Source organism: Lepisma saccharinum, chromosome 1 (genome assembly GCF_977018435.1).
Source record: "Lepisma saccharinum chromosome 1, izLepSacc3.1, whole genome shotgun sequence".
Classification (NCBI taxonomy): Eukaryota; Metazoa; Arthropoda; class Insecta; order Zygentoma; family Lepismatidae; genus Lepisma; species Lepisma saccharinum.
In genome coordinates, this window is record NC_139229.1 from 176,835,695 (window position 1) to 176,856,007 (window position 20,313).

At 40.8% G+C, this 20,313-nt stretch overlaps 1 protein-coding gene across 1 annotated transcript in view; it reads left to right on the top strand.

The window, feature by feature from the left end:
- The window catches only part of LOC145987318 (dual 3',5'-cyclic-AMP and -GMP phosphodiesterase 11A-like), a 219,956-nt gene that overhangs the window by 108,005 nt on the left and 91,638 nt on the right, over positions 1–20,313 (top strand). The window contains exon 2 of the mRNA XM_083121842.1: positions 9,041–10,030. Within this exon, the coding sequence (XP_082977968.1) occupies positions 9,128–10,030 (903 nt within the window). The 5' untranslated portion in view covers positions 9,041–9,127. The remainder of the gene's footprint in view (positions 1–9,040; positions 10,031–20,313) is intronic.

Consider the following 20,313-nt stretch of genomic DNA (forward strand, 5'->3'; position numbering starts at 1 on the left):
CAGAAGGCGGAAACTTTATTCTACAATAATGGTTCTTATGTCGCAAGGAAAGTAATTTTATCAGTAATATTTTATCTAAGAAGAAAAACTTTCGTGTAAGCCATATCAAGGAAGATATAAGCAAGAATGTTAACTCACGTTGCATATAGAGTAGGTATACAAGGTGGCCTATATTGCTTTCTCTATAAAATGTTCTGTAAGGTATCAGTTAAGAAATGTATTTACAATTACTTCAAGGTTCAACCCTAAAATGATTAGACTGTGAGGTTAAAACTAGAAAACTCGTGAGTGTAATTATTTATTACATAGTGTACGTAAATCGAGAGGTCCACAATGAAGTTACATTGGAATTCATTCCTTACTTGTTGGAAAGAAGTGCATGCCTTAATTACACTACCTAGACGAAATAGGTCCACAAACCATGTAGGTTATGAAGATATACCGTGACGGTAATTTGTCGACATACCCACAACAAGCTCTTAAGATTCCACAAAAATTGTTCACAGAAGCCCATTGCATGATAATCGTGGCCCTAAATGTACTTTCACACCCCCAGAAACTACCCTAGATGGAAAATTACGGTAAACCCTTGCACTGTGAAATATTGCCGCTGTAGAGTAGCATGCAACGGTATGATTAAATGCAAACATTAACGAAAACTGCCTCTGACTCTGCCTGGAGCAAAAAAAATAAAAAACTTCGGGGCTCACATGGTCGCTGGACCATTTGTCCGACCGCTAGACCAACATTCATCAGCGGGCGGTCCGCCTGGGAATCTCCCGAGGGAGTTGAACGCTTGTTCAGTTCGTGTCCTGTGCTCCGGGGTTGTTTTGTTGATCGCCAAACTTTGCGAGGGGGAGTTTGCACACCTGAGTGCAAGGGGGGTGCGTTAATGCAGCATTGTTTGTTTAAGGGCGTCATTTTTGTTTTTTGTTTTTATGTCCGTGTTTCGCTTTTTTCTCTTTTCCTCTTCGCCACTGTTCTTTTCACTGCACGTGTTTTGTTTTCTACCGCCGAAACTTGTTTAATTGAAACAGCGGAAACAATGGTTCCACTTGCAACCTTCGAAACGTGACACAAATATAAATAATTTCAATTACATCATGTATTGCTGCAAGCTCTATGTAAAAAAATATCCACGATCGTCCAATCAAAATAGATACATCTGAAAGCGTTATTGGTTAACGACATATTGTTCAATAGTGACTGTGATCTTAGCATCCTTAACATAATGTGTGTTCCAACCAAGAATCCAACCCTTAAAATAAACACAGGCTTTAAAATTAACAGCTTACAGGTATTTCGAGTTTTCAAAAGCTTTCAGTTAATGAAGATGAGAGTGACGTCAGTCAATGCAAGCTTGGAATCTCCTCCAGAATTCATATAATTGGTAACCCGAGATATAGGCGTAACAATGTGGGGGCAAGGTTGGCACTCGCCTACAAAATGTCCAGGTTAATTAAAATTTAAATGTTAGGGGTACTTTCTTTAACCTTCCGGAATCTGAGGTTCATGTTCTAGCCCACCCTCCCCGAAAGTTAGGCACCAAGTTACGTTTCTGATCACAGAAAAGTTCTTCACTTCAGTATCTGAAGATGAGAGTGCTTCTAGTTGCACCATTATCCTAATAAATCTAGGATAGAAGGAGAAGCAAAATAGGCGACAAGATAAGAAAATGGAATTGTTACAACGATAAGTGTCCGTGACTGTACAATCTAACATTTTGCTTACTAACAAGAATTACTGCTGAACGTTAGCAAATGAAACTGTTTTTACGTTCCTCGCCATAACTTAGGCACACATTCAAGACGAACCTATTATGTGACTTTGTAGAGAAGGATCCTACAACACACTACGCACGACACATCACATTAAAAGTTCTCTGACTAGATATGTTATGGAGATAATCTGGCTATACTTTAGTAAATTATGATCGAGATACCATAAGGAAAGCAGTGTGACTCAATCAGCAAATCTTACCTTTTGTAATACATTTCAAATCACAGTTGTTGGTAATTTTTATCCATTCCTTTCATCGTTACTACAGTGCCTTTCACGGCCGAGACTTCCGCGGAGCGGCGGCTATTACACCGGGCAGCGAGACCGCGTCTGCCGGCAGACTTGATGCTACATCCGCGTAAATGGAACAGTTGGTTATGCAATGAAATAAACTCGTACAATTACACGGACAGTTAAAATTGAAATGAGCATGTACCTTGTTACAAGAGGTGCTGGAAATGATGTCCTCTTGCTTCCACACATTTACGGCATGTTTTAATGAAATTTTCACTAAAACGTATCAGTTCCTCTTCCGAAATTGCTTCAATTACTCTCCTGATATTTTCTTTCAATTCTTCTAATGTATGGCTTCAGGTAAAAAAGCTTGGTACCTCGCCATGCAAATGTCTGTTTCTTGTGCAAGGCGCCGGAGGGATTTTAGAAAAGTGTGTTCCAATCGTGCTCCAATGTCGTCTAGTTTCTCCCCAGTAAGCACACGCAGTTCCACCCTTCGCTTCTTATCAAGAACAGACCTAGTTTCCCTAAATTTGCTCATACGTTCTCGAACATTGTCTCTTGTGGAACAGTAGCATTTGGGAATTCTGCTGACAAACGCCTTCTGGCTTCCCTACAAGAATTCGTAATGACGTTAGAGTCGTACATAATAATGCGTTGTTTGAAATTGTACGTGGATTATTAGACAGCAGAAAAGCACCAGTAATACGTAAACTAAAACAATCTAAAACACTTATTAACACCTTAACACTTCACAAGCACGTGCAAACTACCAGCCGTCTGACGCGTTCAGTGCCAAGGTCAGCGTACAGCTGTGGGTCTAAATGCCGGAAGATGCCCTCCCACCGTCCGGTGTGTTAGCCGCCGCTTCACGGAAGATTCGACAGTGAAAGGCACTGTACCTTTGTGTTTGTATCGTCCATCCACCTCTTTCTTCTGCCGCGTTACCTCTTCAGGATTCATCACAGGCATTAACACGCAATGAATGCTGGTTAATTTTCAATCGGCCTACATAATTGCTTCTTTGATCAGGCTATAATCAACCTGTTTGACAACTCTGTGAGGTACAATTCTCCCTTCTCCGACTGTCAACGTCAAAACCAGGTTACCTCTCGTCGATGAAGCTGATATTGATAAAAACTTGATCCACTGGCCAATCTTCGGGTACGTCAACTGCATTGTAAATGGGAGAAACTAATCTACTCTTTGCTTTTTTGGATACGAGAAAACTCAAAAAACTCTAACAATAATACACCATACATCTACATTATATTTCGCGTGACATCATCCACAAAGGTACTCTTACAAAACACATCTAACTATGCAGACTTGTGTGAGTGCTTCGGAACACATTTTAGAAGTTTTGGTCCAATTATGTTTAACCTGTCTGTGCATATAAAGAACTTAAGCCAAATCTGCTCTTCTTTTCTTCTGCTAGACAGAATTAAGCTATAATTCCAGGTCTTACGAGATGATATTATTTATTTTCAAGGATAATTCTTCTATGGTATGAACGGATTGATGGAACAGAAGGATAAAACACATATCGCATGGAGAAAACTTGAACAGGGATGTAGTGTCTAGCCTTGCATAGACTTAATCACTTCCCTAATCCGAAAATCCGGATAGTACGGATATCCGGATAATCCGAATATTCGGATAAGTGAAATTCGAACATGACGAATAAAAAAATGTGGATAGTCCGTAAAACGGATAAACGATTAAAACTCTCCGGAAAAGACACACATTCGGATATCTGGACAATCCATACAATTCGGGTATCCTGATATTCCGAATCAGAATATCAGAATCAAGTATCAGAATATCCGATATCCGGATAAAATATTATCCAAATTTGGTCATCCATGCTGGAAACGTTTCAGTTCGACAATATTGTTTCGATTGATTTGGTTTATTTTACATATCTTTTCTGCCGCTTATGGCTAATCGCGAATGTAAGGATGAGTGATGATATGATGAAGAGATACTCACAAAGAACATCCACGCCAAAGCCTGGAATCGAATCCGGTACTTTGGCTTCGTACCGAGCTGCACAAGATCGTGAGGAAAATAAAAATCAAGTGCCTTTTTCTCTCTCCAAAACTACAGATAACCTCATTCTTTTCGCCGATGATGATACTTGTTGATACGCCTAAATTTCTCGAAACGTTGTCCATTCATCAGCAAAGATAACAGTAGATAAATTGCCCATGCCTGTTTTCATTTTTATTCTTCTTAGTTCTATGTATTTTTAGGGGATGATATTGCGCTTATCCTGTTCCAGAAGTTGTTCCTGCTTATTGAAGCTTCAATTCTTGAACCCCGCATCGCGGAAAACAATATGAATAAACATGTTGATGGACAATTTTTTCTAGTAATTTCTTTGAAGTTGCCTGTATATAAACTCCGATCTAAACTGGCTGATTACGCAATATATTTATTCCCGTTACAATTCAGGTTATCTCCTACGTAAATAGATTAAAAGTCTGATCCGATACACTTTTAATTTAATTACACGTCACAGTATTTGCCGGGTTAAAGGAATTCTTAATGGATAAACCCTGCAGACGCCAACACCACAAAAAAACACACACAAAAAAAAATGTTCGTCTGCTTTAAATAGAATGGACTTCCGAGTCAGTCGCGCCGAACAGCTCCGCTTTAAAGATTACCCTTGCCTTTCCGCCTACTTCTCTTGCGTCACAGAAGCGGAAAGGGAAGAACCAGGCCTTGCTCCAGCTGGTTCCGGTTGATTGTTGTGGACGTTGTTACAAGGACACGGCGCCTCGAGATCAATTATTGCATCCCTGTCTGATAGAGTCACTTGACCGTGTCGACGGCTCTCACAAGGTCACAAGGAAACCCTCTGTGCCATAACGATCCTCCTTTGTCAACCACAGAAACTGTTGTCACACTTGGCAAACTTCTCATATAGAGCGACCGCAAACAAAATAAACTTCGGTCCAGGGACGTCGTTAGGGGAGGGTCCAGGTCCCACCACTTGTAACTGTGCCCCCCCCAAACAAAATTTTGATCGCTGAAGGTTATCCTAAATTAATACAATATAAAGTTTTCAGGGACATTTGTAGCAGAACTGCAGCACAGCGCGGGGAACAAACTTGCTATTCTGAAGCAAATGGAGGAAACCAAAATTGTCACTCCTTCGTTGCTATTTGACTTGATTGAATTGTTGTTTAAAGTCCACTTTTGCACGGAAAGGCTAATCGGGACTGGACCTACAGTTGAAAGTGAGATCCGAACCACTATGTGCCTCCACCGGGTATCGAACCCAGGACCCCACTCCTTCGTTGCTTACCGGTTTGTAATCTGTCATATGATCTGCCAATCTTACAGATGGAATGAAAGTCTCTGCCAAGAGGACAACAATAAGGGGTCGAGAGATACATGGAGTTCTCCAATAACTGATAATGTTCTGAGATTTAAAACTTATTCCTGATTCAACTTCAGAGCTTTATTCTCTTGCAAGTATCTTGTCTCGAGTTGCCGCTGGTGCGATCAATGTGTAATTCTAAAGTGTTTCCATTTTTAATGGATAAATTCCCATTTTTGTGAAATTTTTTACACAAGAATCATATTGAACCTCTCAAAAACAAATCATACTAATGCCTATGCTTTATATATATATATATATATATATATATATATATATATATATATATATATATATATATAAAAATATATAAAAATATATAGTGATTTTTATTTGCTTTCTTTTCTGCTAATAGTTTCATAGCAAGAAATTTCAAAATTTAAGATTGGGCCCCCCAAACTGAATAACCTAGCCAGAAACTTTCGCGCATCCTGCCTTCCATGCCTTCAGCTCGGCCTACGATGAAGCCTACTCTGCTCTGTTCCTCCCCTACCCGCGCGAGTACGATGCACACAACATGCTGTTCTGCGCAGGTTCTTTTGCTTGTGGTCCCACTATAGCACATACCACCAGTGTCAACTTTCAAACAAGTTGCAACCACGCTGCGGCATAAGGCGGTAGTCACTAGCCTAAACAAGAGATAAAACATTTTAATAAAAATTACAATACGTTTCAAGCACTAATTTTGAATTTTAATATTCCATAAAACCATATGCATTGGTGCTTATATGGTTCAACCAGTTTCGTTCATTCGTCCAGACTGCTATGCAGGAGACGTGGGTTTGATTCCCAGGTGGGTGATTTTAGCTGGATTTGATTTTACCAATGTCCCTATGGATCTGCTCTGGAGTTCAACCAGCCTCTCATCAATAGTAACTTAGGGTAACGCCGGTGTGGTAAAGGCGGCCGGAGCGTAGTGATGATCACATCAACATCTCAAATGGCCGTGATTTTGAATGTGTGGAGCCTATCTCCCCCCCCCCCCATGTTCCTCCAGACGTTAGTTTAACTTATTTTCATTTTTACAAAATTATTATTAGTTACAATTAAGTATGTAGATAGATAAGAATCTAAATATTATTACATTATGATATCTCTACGTCACTTTTCTCTCGCTTTTGGCTAATAGCGACTCATTGAAACTACACTTTCTCACTTTTACACCATGTCATTCGTTCGATAAGTGTTTGAATATTTTGATTACCATATACTCTAGTCCTCCTTGAACGAGTATAATTTTAATAGGTGTTTATTTGGAGTGTTTTATTTAGGTTCTTTTAAGCCTCCTGTGCTGGTTTCTTGCAGAAGATGAAGTTTCATAACTGTGCAAAGTTTACTTAGTTAAAACGTTTAGTTTTGATAGATACAATTTTGCACGGTACCCAACTCTGTTGTACAGTCACGGACGCTTCTGGGTTGTAATAACCTCATTTACTTTCAATGTAATCGCGACAACGCAGAAATGTCCGAGACTGTACCCGCTGAAATGCGAATAGCTTGTTTTTATTTCTTAAATTCTTCTAAACTCCATGCGAGCTTCTTCATAATTTACGAATTTACCGTGTACCTGAATTAGTAATTTTTGCTATTTAATGTTACGAACTATAGTTTTGGCTGACAACGAATGCTTGAGTCATGGGTTCAAATCGCATTAAGATCCGAACTTCTCACTATGATTATTATGTTTATTGCTTCATATATTTCATGAAGTCACCACTCAGGTTTATTGTACACAAAATACCTAAAACACAGTTACCTTCTGTAAAACGAACAACGAACTGGAAAGTACACAGAGAGACTTCTGGAAAAGAAGAGATGGATGCAGAGAAACTCTCTATGAGTGTCTTTTGCTCACTGTTCCCCTTCTACTCCAAGTTAATCATCCGAACGTTGCTGCTTACACCAGTCTAATTAAAAATCCTTTCTTATTTCCGTTCCTGCACCAAATGAAATACAACTACTCATCTGGTTCTTATCAGGAAAGTTCATTCTCCTCCACAAACGCACACCGGACGCCATGATACATATTCACCCTCTAATACTTCTGTCTGATTCTGGCACTGGATAAAGAGGCAAAGACGACATGCACACATTAAGCCCTACTCAATTACATTTGGCCGCAACATGACATTCAAATGAGTTGCTAAAAAATACACGGGCCAAATCATGAATATTAATTTCGAGATGGCAATATGGTAAGCAGCCATTAGCACGTAGAATATGTGACGTCGTACTTTTCCCTGAAGCGAGGGAGCGCCCGTGTTCTGAACTCATCGCTACATCGTCGTGGACTTCCTTATGGAGCTGCTTGCATATAAATGCCACTAGGCGGGGATATGTTAATCCTCGTATCATTATGAACAAGGTGAAGACTCCATAAGAGCAACGCTTAATGTTTCAAAGCCTTGTCTTTATTACGTAATATATAACAGTGGGAGGTAGCTGAATAACGTTCTATTTCTGGTATAAAGTTTCTCGGCACAGTATACAAGAAGATAAAGGAAGCCGAAAATTTATACGTAGTAGATGGAAAGCTTCAGCGCGAAAATTATTCTTCAGTGAATTATCATTGCACATAATTTCTTGACCGGTCACTTTCGCGTGATGAGCTTACGCTGTAACTTCAGACGGTTCCACCTCTGGGTCTTCTTCTTTCTTTAATCAGCACATCCTCATATAAGATAAGCCTAAGGAGACAAACAAGTTGCCAAAAATAAGATACCCAAAGTTTGTTTAACGTTGTCAGCAGATGTATGATCTTATTAAAAAAAAAAATGACCGAGATCATCATCAAATCTTGGTCAGTAGAAGTTATACAGGGATACCTTTAGAAGAATATGTCCAAACCATTTCCTCTCGCCCTTGACAAACAAAAAAGTAAGAATAATTGGAAAGATAGAATCAATTTCAGGAGGTAAATCTAATATAAGGACATGACAAATTCAACGCACATATTTTTGCGAGTACTTCATACTGTATCACTATATTTATTTGATCCATTTTGAAGTGTTTGCAATCCCTTTTTTGTTCGTGTGAATACATCAATTCATTCACTGTTCTCTGTCTTAATAGGCAGGTTTTTTAACTGCACCCTCGAAGCTTTCCGATCTTATACCTTACGCTTCATGCCAGTGCATCATCTATCATCTAATGCCATGTTCTTTCTCGGTTATTTTCCCGTTAACCATTACTTCCAATGCGTCATTTAGCAGTGTCCAGTATCTTTCTCTCTTCTTTGTCACTTCCACCACTGCTCTTCTTTCACCAACACAGTTTCAATTGTTACCTCGTCTGTCCATTTCACACGCTCCATTCTTCATTACAGCCATTACATAAAAATATGCACTAAAGATATAAGCAGTTATTAACACTGACAAGAAGTTAACGGTGCTGAAACATTGTCAAAAGGGAGCATGGCTAGCACAGAACCTTTTATATTCTCGAATTTTGTCAATATTAAGAAAAGGTGTTATAACCTAAGGTTTTCCATCCCTAAGAGGTTTGATCATATACATACATTTCTCACTCCTTTCACGATTTTGTCGGTATTATGTATGATATCAGATTTGAACTGTATGTCTATTAAACATTTTGTCCAGAATATAGTATTAACGGCGTTATATATTCTTCTTGCAGATGTCATCGAACAAGAATCTCGCCGCAGCCATAACAAACAGGCAGTTAATATAGTACTCACTCATTTCCACGATCTGAACGACCACCATGACCAACCTGTCCTTTAACGAGGTGGAGGAGTGGCTGGACGCACACCCGGACCTCTCCCAGGACTACTTCGTCCGCAAGGCGGAGCTCGCAGTCATCAACTCCTGGCTGGTGACCCACGGTTTCCTCACCATCAACGACTACGTGACGTCACGCAGGGGGTCTTCCTCCATGGGTGCCAGCGGGAGCGTGAGCCCCTGCAGCCCCATGGACAGGGCGACCAACGACTCTCAGGGAGGAGGCGGCGGCAACTACTCGTCTCCCGAGGAAGACGCCGCGACGACCAACAGCGCCCCCAACGCGACCACCGCCGCCAACAACTTCGTCTCCAGACATCGACGGTCCAATTCCAAAAAGTGCCTCCGTCACGACTTCGCGCGGTCGAAAAGCCGCAGCGTGTTCAGGACTCACGAGGTCGGCTGCGACCTCCTCCCTCCAACGTCCTCGAGCAGAAGATCCTCGCTGAAGGACATGCGGAAGTACACGTCGCTTCCGCCCAATTCCATCAACATGCTGTCCTTGCTCATAGAGTCCAAGGTGAGGTTGCCTAAGTGTGCTTCCAAGCACCGGGATACGAAGCGGGAACTCCGGCTGCACGACGAGCGCGACTTCTTCCTGGACATCGTGAAGGACATCGCCACGGACCTGGATCTCAAGAGCCTCACCTACAAGATCATCGACAACCTCACGGTGCTCTTGGATGCCGACGGGGCCTCGCTGTTTCTGGTGGACGGCCCCCGAGGGAAGCAGACGCTGGTGTCCAAGGTGTTCGACGTGCACTGCGGGGCCAACCTCATTCCTAGCAACTCGGGGGACAACGAGGTGCAGGTGCCTTGGGGTAAAGGCGTCCTCGGACACGTGGCTGAAACAGGAGAGACGGTCAACTTGGAAGTTGCTTGCGAGGTAAGTTGATATTTGGAATAAGGATGAACACAAAATCCAGATAACGGATATCTGGATTTTAAATTATCCGATATCCATTTTGGATGAAACGGATATCCGGATAATATAGATATCCTGATAATCGGATTATTAGGATATACGGATAATCCGAATATCCGGATAATTCGAATATCCAGATAATTCAGATAATCGGAATATCCGGATAATTCGGATAATCTACATTATATCTGATAGAAAATTATCCGATATCCCTAATTTAGAACTGGTGGCGTACACTTACTGAGAAGCATTGACTGAAGCGGTGAAAAGTTCCATATAAGTTGTAGAGCGAGATTAGTTTCATAATATCTCCGAGTATTCTGCATTTGCAGCTTGGAAGCTAGTCATAACTCACGAAGCGTCCAATCAACAAGTGAGCCGCTGACGTCATCTCATACCCGCACCTATCGATAACGCTCTTGCTCACGCACAGCAATGCTTGGCTCGGGCAGTTCCGAAAATAATCAGAATCTACGTACATTTATTTCAACTGATTCGCGAAGGCATTGTAGCTTGTTATATAAACCACAATAACCTTGTCTTTTAAATATGGGTTGAGTTCAATTAAAAAAGCTAGAAGCCACGTTTTAAACACCTAACCAATATACGAAGAAGGCCACCATCAATTAGTTTAGGTAACTGGTAAGGTTATAAGAAGGCCACGGATGCTTCTTTCCACTCGTCTTGCTTACCTTCCATCATTTTCTCACCTTCCCAGAGGTGAACAGAGCGAGATCAGTTATATCAAACCAAACAACTCACGGTTACCTTATCGAGAAAGGAAACGCATCCAACTTCAACTTGCCGTTTCAACTCTCATAAAACAAAGCTTTGGCATTTTATAATAGCCCTTTTATTCTCTCCGTCCATGCACTTTGAGCAGCGGTCTACCCGGGGAGAGGGAGGAGGAGCATATCCTTCTTTTGGCCAATATTTCCTAGAAAAGAGAACGCCAGAAATAGGAGAACGATGGCGACATATAGAACTGTCTGCTAAAAGAAGAAGGAATTAATTCCTTTAGGAAATTCCTTGGATGGCTTTGATAAGCATCTTAATAATGCAGTATCCAAGAGACCTTCAACATCTTAAAAACCGCAATGTAAACTCCAAATTGCCAAACGTTCCTCACAGTCACATGCAATGCAACTCCTGGACGCTCCGTGCTCGGAGGAGAACAATAGTTCTTTCATTTCAATAGGTATATTCACACTTAAGCATCCGAATATTACTGTTAGTGGAGCCAAAGTGCACAACGACGACACCACTTCCACTTCGCCAAACACAATATTGGGATCAAGTCTCTTCTACCGGTGTGCAGTGCCAAGAAATGGAAGTAACAAAATAATTCAGTTTTTTGAAGAAAAATATACAGAAATTTTGCATTTGTATGCTTTTCTAAACAAAAGTTTGATTCATCCAAAAGACAATATGGGAACCTTATTCCACAAACTGAAAGTGGATGTTTTGACAATGCTATTATATTTGCATTCTAAAATATGAGAGAACATACTTTAATAACTGTACAAGTCTATGTACAAATTCATAGCGTTTATGTATTGTCATAAGTTGCTGTGGATGTCTATCAAATTATTCAAGTTATAGTTATACGTACCTGTCAACGTTGTTACACATGTTATGTTTAGTATTTTATATATATATATGTATATATTTTACCATAAAGCTATATTAATATTTAAAAAGAAGAACATTGTTTTTAAAGCAATACACATATTTACTGCATTATGCTTGCATATTTGTTGTTCTGTGATAACATTCTTCTTTATAAATTAATGCAGCTTTATTGTAAAAAAAATGTATGACCGTTAACTGGCAAAACTGAATTTTCTTTGAAACATCTTTCGTACATAGACTTCTACAGTTAAAGTAAAATACAAACACAAAAGCACTTTTGTGAACTATAATTTGCGAGCCAAAGAGGCTACAAGAGACTTCAGTTGTAAACATTTAGTTGCAAATAAAACAAAAAAAATTGCATGAAAGCAGCTGTTAATATCTCACGGGAATAAAACTCCAGCATACATGAAGCACGATATGATTCTCATTTTGTAATTTTTCATCTAAATATTCTGTGAACCACTGGGGAATGATAAAATTGTAACCAATAAAAATAAAACGTACTGCGTCTACTTGGAAATAGTTTCGCTCATCGACACAGATGGCAGCACTGAAAATATGTTTCGAAGAGTCTTACCCGTCCATTGTCTTTGACTTTCACATTGAGTGACACCACTTCATATCTTTTCCACTATCCACTGCTGCGGTAATTGAATGTAGTGTATTTTAGTATATTTCACGAGGGTAGTAAGGTTTTTACATTATTTACGACAATGAAGGTAAATTTTGTATTCAACGTGTTGAATAGGATAGGATGACAATGATAAGTTGCAGCACGAGTTGAATTTTGTCATAAAATGTAGTACAAGAGAGGTTTACCCACGCAGTGCGTACTTCATCTCACCTGGTGATTATTCCGGGGCCGCAGCGGGCCCATACCGACGACAGCGCAGCTTAATGAAGTGCTTCGCAGGCGGACAATCCATTCTGCGGACGTCTCGTGATTGACACGTACCTCTGCATTGCTGACGCAGCCACCGCGGGGACCTATGGGGCACCTGATGCTGCCGCAGAACACCAGGTGGCGCAAAGATCGCGTGATAATGGGCAGCGGGGGAGTGCTGGAAACGATCCACATCTCTCTCTCTCTCTCTCTCTCTCTCTCTCTCTCTCTCTCTCTAACTCTTGCTGTAAACGGCAGATCAATGAGACGGGTAATATGTTGTTGCAAGCCGAGGACGAACAAGCCGTTAACATGAGGCATTACTTAACGGAGGACTTCGCTTGTTAATTTATATTCCGGCGATGATTAAGAGGAGGGAAAAACGAAACTTGCTGGAGGAGTTCCAGCATGGAAATTAAACCACTCGGCAGAGGAAAATGAAATTTCTCCCCGATCGATGTGGATCTCCCAATTTTCGGCGAAACAGAAGTTTCTTGTCCTTCGCTAATTCATGGTGGTAAAGTGGGAGGGGGCACTGCCCCACTTCTCCCACTGGTATGGAAGAAGGTCAAATGTTCATCAGCGATCAGAGGTGCACCAGAACTCGGGAAGAGAAACGGAAGCATGGGAGGTTTTGTTATGAAGTTCCAGCACAAATCACACCGCGTCCTACTTGGAAATAGTTTCGCCCCTCGACACAGATGGCAGTAGTGAAAATATGATACGAATAGCCTTACCTCTCCACTGTTTTCGGGTTTCACATTTAGTAGCATTACTGCATATCCTTTCCGTTACCCAGCATCATGGTGAGTGAATGTATTATCTCTTGTATTCCGCAGTGGTAGTACTGCTTTTTACATAATTGTCGAAAATGGAATAGAACCTGGAAAATTTAACATCCAAAATGTTGAATATACAGGCTTCAAGTTTAATTTTGGAATGGGGATGGTGATCAAAAATATATTATTGAAACTGGAAATTGTTTTAATTTTGTGACGATTATTTGCTAATTTACTATATTTAGTGACCAATATTATACACTTAACCTGTTAATGTACATTATTTTCCAAACGTTTCAATTTTAACGATCTCTTCTAAACAGGTGGAAGAGATTATGCATACACGCGGGTGTGAAAATATGCCACAGACACACAAACCTGCAGAAGTCACCAACGTAAACAAAGATATTTCGCTGAAACTACTTGTTGTGCAATGTGGAATGTTTGTGGAAAGTTCACTTATGCTCAGATAGGCTAATCGAGACAGAAACTACTGTTTTAAAGTGCGATCTCAACCAGTATGTTAGGAAAGAATACAGAAAGAAATGAAAATATCAGCACGAATTGAAATGCAGAGTAGTGCGACGACAAAGTGTGGTAAAGGTGTTGATGTTGACGTACAGAGTTGAATGAGCGGGGTCTTAGGAAGAACGTAGGAGATGTAATTGTGCTGGACATAGCATCATCAAAGTTGTAGAGACCAGACGCTCCCTTCTGAAATGCATTGAAACATCATACCAACCTAGCACTGGTGACTTTATGTAAGAAATAGAACCAATTTATTAAAGACCCTTCCTTACCATATTCCTACCCCAATTCAGCAGACACAGAATTCTGGCGATAGGTTGTCATATGATATACTGTTTACCTGCATTTCCCGAAGTGAGCTTCTCCTGTCACGTCTGGCGATGTTCTGTCCAGCACATCTATCTTTCTCTCTCTCTCTCTCTCATACCTTCCTCTTATAGCCTCGTTCATTCACCTCTCTGCGTCATCACTTTTACCACATCTTGCCCTAGCACCAGTCTGCATTTCAACTCGCTCTGACCTTTACATTCCTTTCTTTAGTATTCCTATCCTCACACACCGGAAACACTACCTAGCACACATTGAATACAAGGTGGCATCCACTGGCAGCGATTGGGTGCCAAAACTGGGGGGCAAGGGAAGTTTACCTTCTCTTGGTAAACAGGGCATAGCACTAAGAGGTCATAGTGCGGGGGCAAAAGTGGCAAAATTTGGGGAGCAGGCCCCCTAATCGCCGCCACTGGTGACATCGTTAGCCATTCCGCATTTACAAAAGGCCACTAAATGTGAATAATTACTTACGAAAATATCAAATACATTCATGAAAACTGAAGTAATTATCCAAACAGGAACGGAAACTAGACACAGATAAAATGAACCGTAGGGTTTAAAAGCGACGTGACCGTGTCATTACTCCTCACGCAGCAACGCAAATTACTCCTTCTGACCGAATTTTGGCTTGCTCAACCTCTCCTTGCATCATCTGCAAACCCGTACAAGTATCCAGTGGCGCAGGAACGGGGGTTACATTATACCCCCCTAAATTCGTAAATCAAATTGTACCCCCTGTACCCCCCTTAGATAATTTGACAGACGCAAGTTGCTACTGTTATAAGAACATATTTTCATTTCGCTCAATATAAAAAGTGTATATGGTTTGTAACTTAAAGCATTAACTTCCTTCCCACAGAAATGCAAACCATTGTAAACTTACGTATTCTACTACATTGTGCTTGCTACTAGTTAGTTCATTGACATATGTTCTTGGAAACCTCTTTAAGGAGATGAAAACTGTTTAAAATTTGTGTGAAACGATGAAGTTTATTCTCAGAAAATCCACACGAATGCTCCTTTGTGTAAGGGGGGTACACTTTTCTAAAGAAGTGGTCGCGTCGATTGGATGATAAGATACAAATCTTCATCAGGAGAGCTGACTGACCTTCTTTTCTTTTGAATTTTTCAAATGGAATTTCTTGAAACGAAATCCTTACACAAACGAGAAGAGACACGACATACCAACTTTTTTTTGGGGGGGGGGGGTAAAATGTACTCCTATACCTCACCCATAATTTCCATAACTTTGTAAGAGGGAAAACTATGCTTTTTCCCATATATTACGAGATTTTTTGAAAACGGAGATGGACTGAGACAAGAAAAGTCTGTTTCCTCGCAAATTTCGAGATGATACTTGATGTCCGAGACGATCTCGTTTGAAACTCTGGTATCATATTTGAATGAATTGCTTAAAATTAATTTGAATTACTGTGTGTCTTATCCAGACATACCAAGCGCATATGTAATTGTTTTTTTTTTGTTTTTGTTTTTTAAATAAGTCGTATATTTTGTTTACTGTAATTGCAAAGTTAATTAGTGACAATCGCGAGCCTGTGCTGCCCGGTTTCATCTATTCATGATATAGCCTCATTCCGTATTTCGACGGCTCGCAGCAGAAAAACGTTATGAAGAAAAGTTTTTGCTTTAATTACATATATAGGTTGTGAAACTTTGAGTGGTGACACACGTGTTGCTTATACTAAACATTTCGTGGGCCAAGACGAGATATCTCGTCTTGTAATTGAAGCGTCCCACCCGAACAGTGCTTTTGTTTCCACTTTAAACTTCAGATTCAGTCCCGATTAGCTTATCTGAGCATGAAGTGAATCTAGAATACGTTTTAACAACTTCTGAGTGGAAACCGAAACAAAAATAAGAACAAACAAGAACGAGAAGGACCTCACCACACAGGAAACGAGATGAGGCTGTGACAATTCTCGACTCGTCTCATCTCGATATCATTCCTAGGTGAAATGAAATGTTTCCTAGACATTAAAGATTTTATCAGAGGAAAGACGACTTATTTTTAACTAAGTATTAGATATACTTAGAATTAGACATTAATTGCTTAAAATCTAATTTTGATATCAAATGCAACACAAACACAACGCCATTATAAGTTAAACTCAAGCCAAACTGTACGAAAATTACTTTAGATGAATGCACGAGATAAATGAGACTCACTGCAGGTTCTATGGTTTCCCAGTTGGCTTGTCAAGGGCACTGTGATACTTAGAATTTCTTCTACATGAAAGCAATGCACGAGGGGGTCTAAGGAAAGGAAAACTAGGTTTAAAACATCTAAATGGTTTCCCTAATCAGTTAAGGTTAGGTTATGACATTTCACATTCGTCTGTAGATATTGGTAGATTTTGGATTGGATTCACAAGGTCTTTGAGAGAAATTGCAATGTTTGATTGATTGATTTCGATTATTTTACTTCGCTTTTCTGCCACTTTTGGATAATCGCGAAGATGGGGATGAGTGATGTTATGATGAAATTGATGAAGCGGCACTCACAAATAACACCCATGCCCAGGCCGGGATTCGAACCAGGGACCTCTTGTGACAGTCAGGTTTACCGTCGTCATTATTATTATTATTATTATTCAAATCCATAGCGGTGAAAAAATGTGCTTAATCAAGGTGTTGAGTGTCTTTATTTGTATCTATATATATTTGATGTACCAAGCCAACGGGAGGAAGAAGAAATTCGCATGTCTGACGGGCGAGCGCCAGAAAGGTCACGTTATGCGTCTAAAGCTTAGGAAATTCGACCGTAATGACAACCATTTAAATATCTCGGTTCCCAGCGGTCAGATTTATGTGAAACTTCTACCAGCGCAGCAGCATGTGTGCAAGGACGGATGTGTGGAGTTTCGTCGCGATCAAGATAGAATTACGGATGCCAGATCAAATTCGTTATAATCGATCAGTTTATGGGCACTGATTGTAGTGGAGCTCTGGGCGCCAGCGAGACGGAAGCTTAATACGTAGGAACCAAACTTCGAGCACGACCCTGTCCAGGTTGGGAGACAATGGAGCGAAGTGGAATGACCTCTCCGGAAGCGTCCCTTCAACGACCGTCGAGCGTCCTTTTTCGAAATCCAGATAAAACGAAGGACATGCTTTTTCGACACACAGTCTTACCGCGATTCTTGTAGCGAGAGCACCTCCGTGTTACCTCTCCGTATACAGTCTTACCGCGATTCTTGTAGCGAGAGCACCTCCGTGTTACCTCTCCGTATACCGTGGACTTTGTTGTGTTTCGCGAACATCAGTGTGTGATAGGCAGTAAGTCTATACGAGTGCGCTTACCTCAACCGCTGGAGGAAGTTGAAGCGAGACTGTGTTTCCGTGATAATCTTACGCCGTTTATAGTTTTTCTGAAACGAGGAACATCAAAAATTATGGCGGGCTAGAGGAAGAAGAGAGGAGAGGGCGTCACCCTCGATTCGCCCGATGCCAGACAAGACCACGACCCATGCCTACAACATGCCAAGAAACGACGAGCTACGCCGCCTGATGCCTACCAGCCGCCACGGAGAGAAAGAGATATGTCGAACGCTGCCCTGTTGACGTCCCGACGCGGCGACGATGCCTACCAGCCGCCACAGAGAGAGAGAGATGTCGAACGCTGCCATGTTGACGTCCCGACGCTTGAGGTCGTCCGACGGTGATGGAGAAGACGCCGACGAGCCAAGAACGACCGTCCACCGCCCAGATGCGACGTCCGAGCCGCGCCAGACCACGGAGATGTTCAATGATCCCGAGAGGAAGAGACGCTGAGCCCATTGACGTTCCCGAACGACGCCGGCGACCCATCGTCACTGATCCGCCGAGGAACCAGATGCATGAACGCTCTTCGCATTTTCATCGTCGCGACCGAGGAAGAATAGGAAAACCTTTCGTGTGAATATTAAGTGATTTCAATCGCCCATGAAGACGCCAGGATGCACCTTGGAACCTGAGAGGTGGTAATGTATTCATCTGTATGAATGTCGACACGTACCGGCTCGATTGATATTTAGAGAACGCCCTAGAAATTCGTCAACATTTTGAAACCGCCCACACAACTCGAAACTTCATACCAAACTCCCGTTGCGCTTATCATTTGTAATTTATTTGTCTCAGGTCAACTTTACTTATTTCTTGTGATTTATTTTTAATGATCTTAAATTCGTTGTTGTTTGTGCTCCTTTTGTATTTGTTTAAAGTGCGTACTAATAGAGTAAAGCGCCGCCCGCTTAATTGTTTAATCTATTTGAGGTTTGTTCATTTTTATGTGTCAGCGCTGTGTCGCTGCTAGCTACGTCAGGTCGCGTATGTGATTATTTGTTAAAGTATTTGCCTGGTAATATGAATTGCTCGTCGCGGCGAAGTGTTGAAGTCCCGCCTGCTAGAGAGTATATGTTTGCGTCACTCAACGAAGGTTATTGTTATGTTTAGAACCACGTGAGGTTAGGTAAAAGGAAAACGTCCGCCCACGTGAGCGTAATTGCTGTTGAGACACTTTTGTTTATGCTGAACAAATAATGTATTGTCACCGCACCGACCTAATTGTTTTTAAAGGTGAACTTAAGTAAGGGCTGGCTAGTGAGTTGAAGTAGCACTGGAGCAAAATTCACAAATGACCTGATTAGACAAAAGTCAAGGTAAAATTAAATGAGAATGCAATAATTAGGGCTTGTCGTCATAAAACCTGTACATTTTATGTATCATTTTGTGTTGATGACCCCGTAATGATTGAATGTGTGAGTGAAAGTGTGAGCGAGAGAGGGCGAGATGTAGTAAATTGATTTTGTTGGTTATGAATAGAATATACTTTTTATTTTTCACGTTAATTTTGGGCTATATCATTTCGTACGCATGTCGCTACCCGTGATTTTCAGGTATGCAGCTAGCTGCTTCCCGGCTACAGGTAAAGAGGTGGTAATTTGAAAGTATATATGTTTTTGTTTTCTATTCGATATGGCTAATCACTATGCACTGTTGGTCACCGGTCCCTATACACGAACTCAACCTGGACCGTAACGCTATTTCACTTGTCCAAGGGAGATTTTGCCGCCTCTATCTAGGTAGTGGTAGCATTTGTTTTCCCAGGCAAGGGAGGGCGTTTCACACTCTGGCGTCGTAGCTAACCCCTCCACTATGGAGGTAGCCAAAATAGGAATATGTTTTGGATTATCTTTGTAGATGCGAAATTATTTAATTGTGACGGGCACATGCTCTTGCTTCCATTAAAGTTCACCTTTCCTCATAAACGAGGAATTGAGATGTCACCCTAAAACACACTCATGTATCTGCATTTAATACCACTACACACGTAAATAAACCTTGGCCGGCTCTTCATATTGGAAAAAAGAAAACTTTCGAGTCTATGGTTTTCAATTTCCTTGCTTGCTCTGAGATCTGAAGGATTTCGGTTTTGTATATGTAATGATAGTACTTCCAGTGCTTGAAGAGCGTCATTAGGTACAACTAATTACGAGTATATTACAAGTAAATGCTTTGTCAAATGTTTTACAAATATTCCAAAGTTGAGAACCTTCTCAACTCAGTATTTTTACAACGCGCTATAGATGTCTGAGAAAATACCAAATACATGGCTTCTGAAAGACATTGGATGTGGTACGCGTACACATCTGCAATAAATTATTTAAAGATATTTTTAAACGCAGCTATGGGACTTTAAAATTAAAATGAACTGAACTGGAACTCTATGAGTATGATATATTGAATAATGTGGTTCCTGTGGGTGGGAGATGATTATTTCTGGTTGGGATGGCTCAAGATAGAGGAGGGCGGAATCCACCTCGCTCCCTTTAATCTCACCCTGAATTAAAATCAATAGATGTTTCTTTGTTCGCAATTTTCACATTTCGGACTCCTGATTTTCCGCTTCGTTAAATTCAAAATGAGCCCAGAACAAGGTCCAGAGCTTGATATGTCTCGGAATTGTTATCTGGTATTAAAATCTGTTTCTAAAATAATCATAAATTCTAAGAAAAACAAAGAAATAAAAATTATTTATGCAAATTTTGCATTAAAGAACAGGAAATTCGTGTGTGCTGTTCTAAAATGGA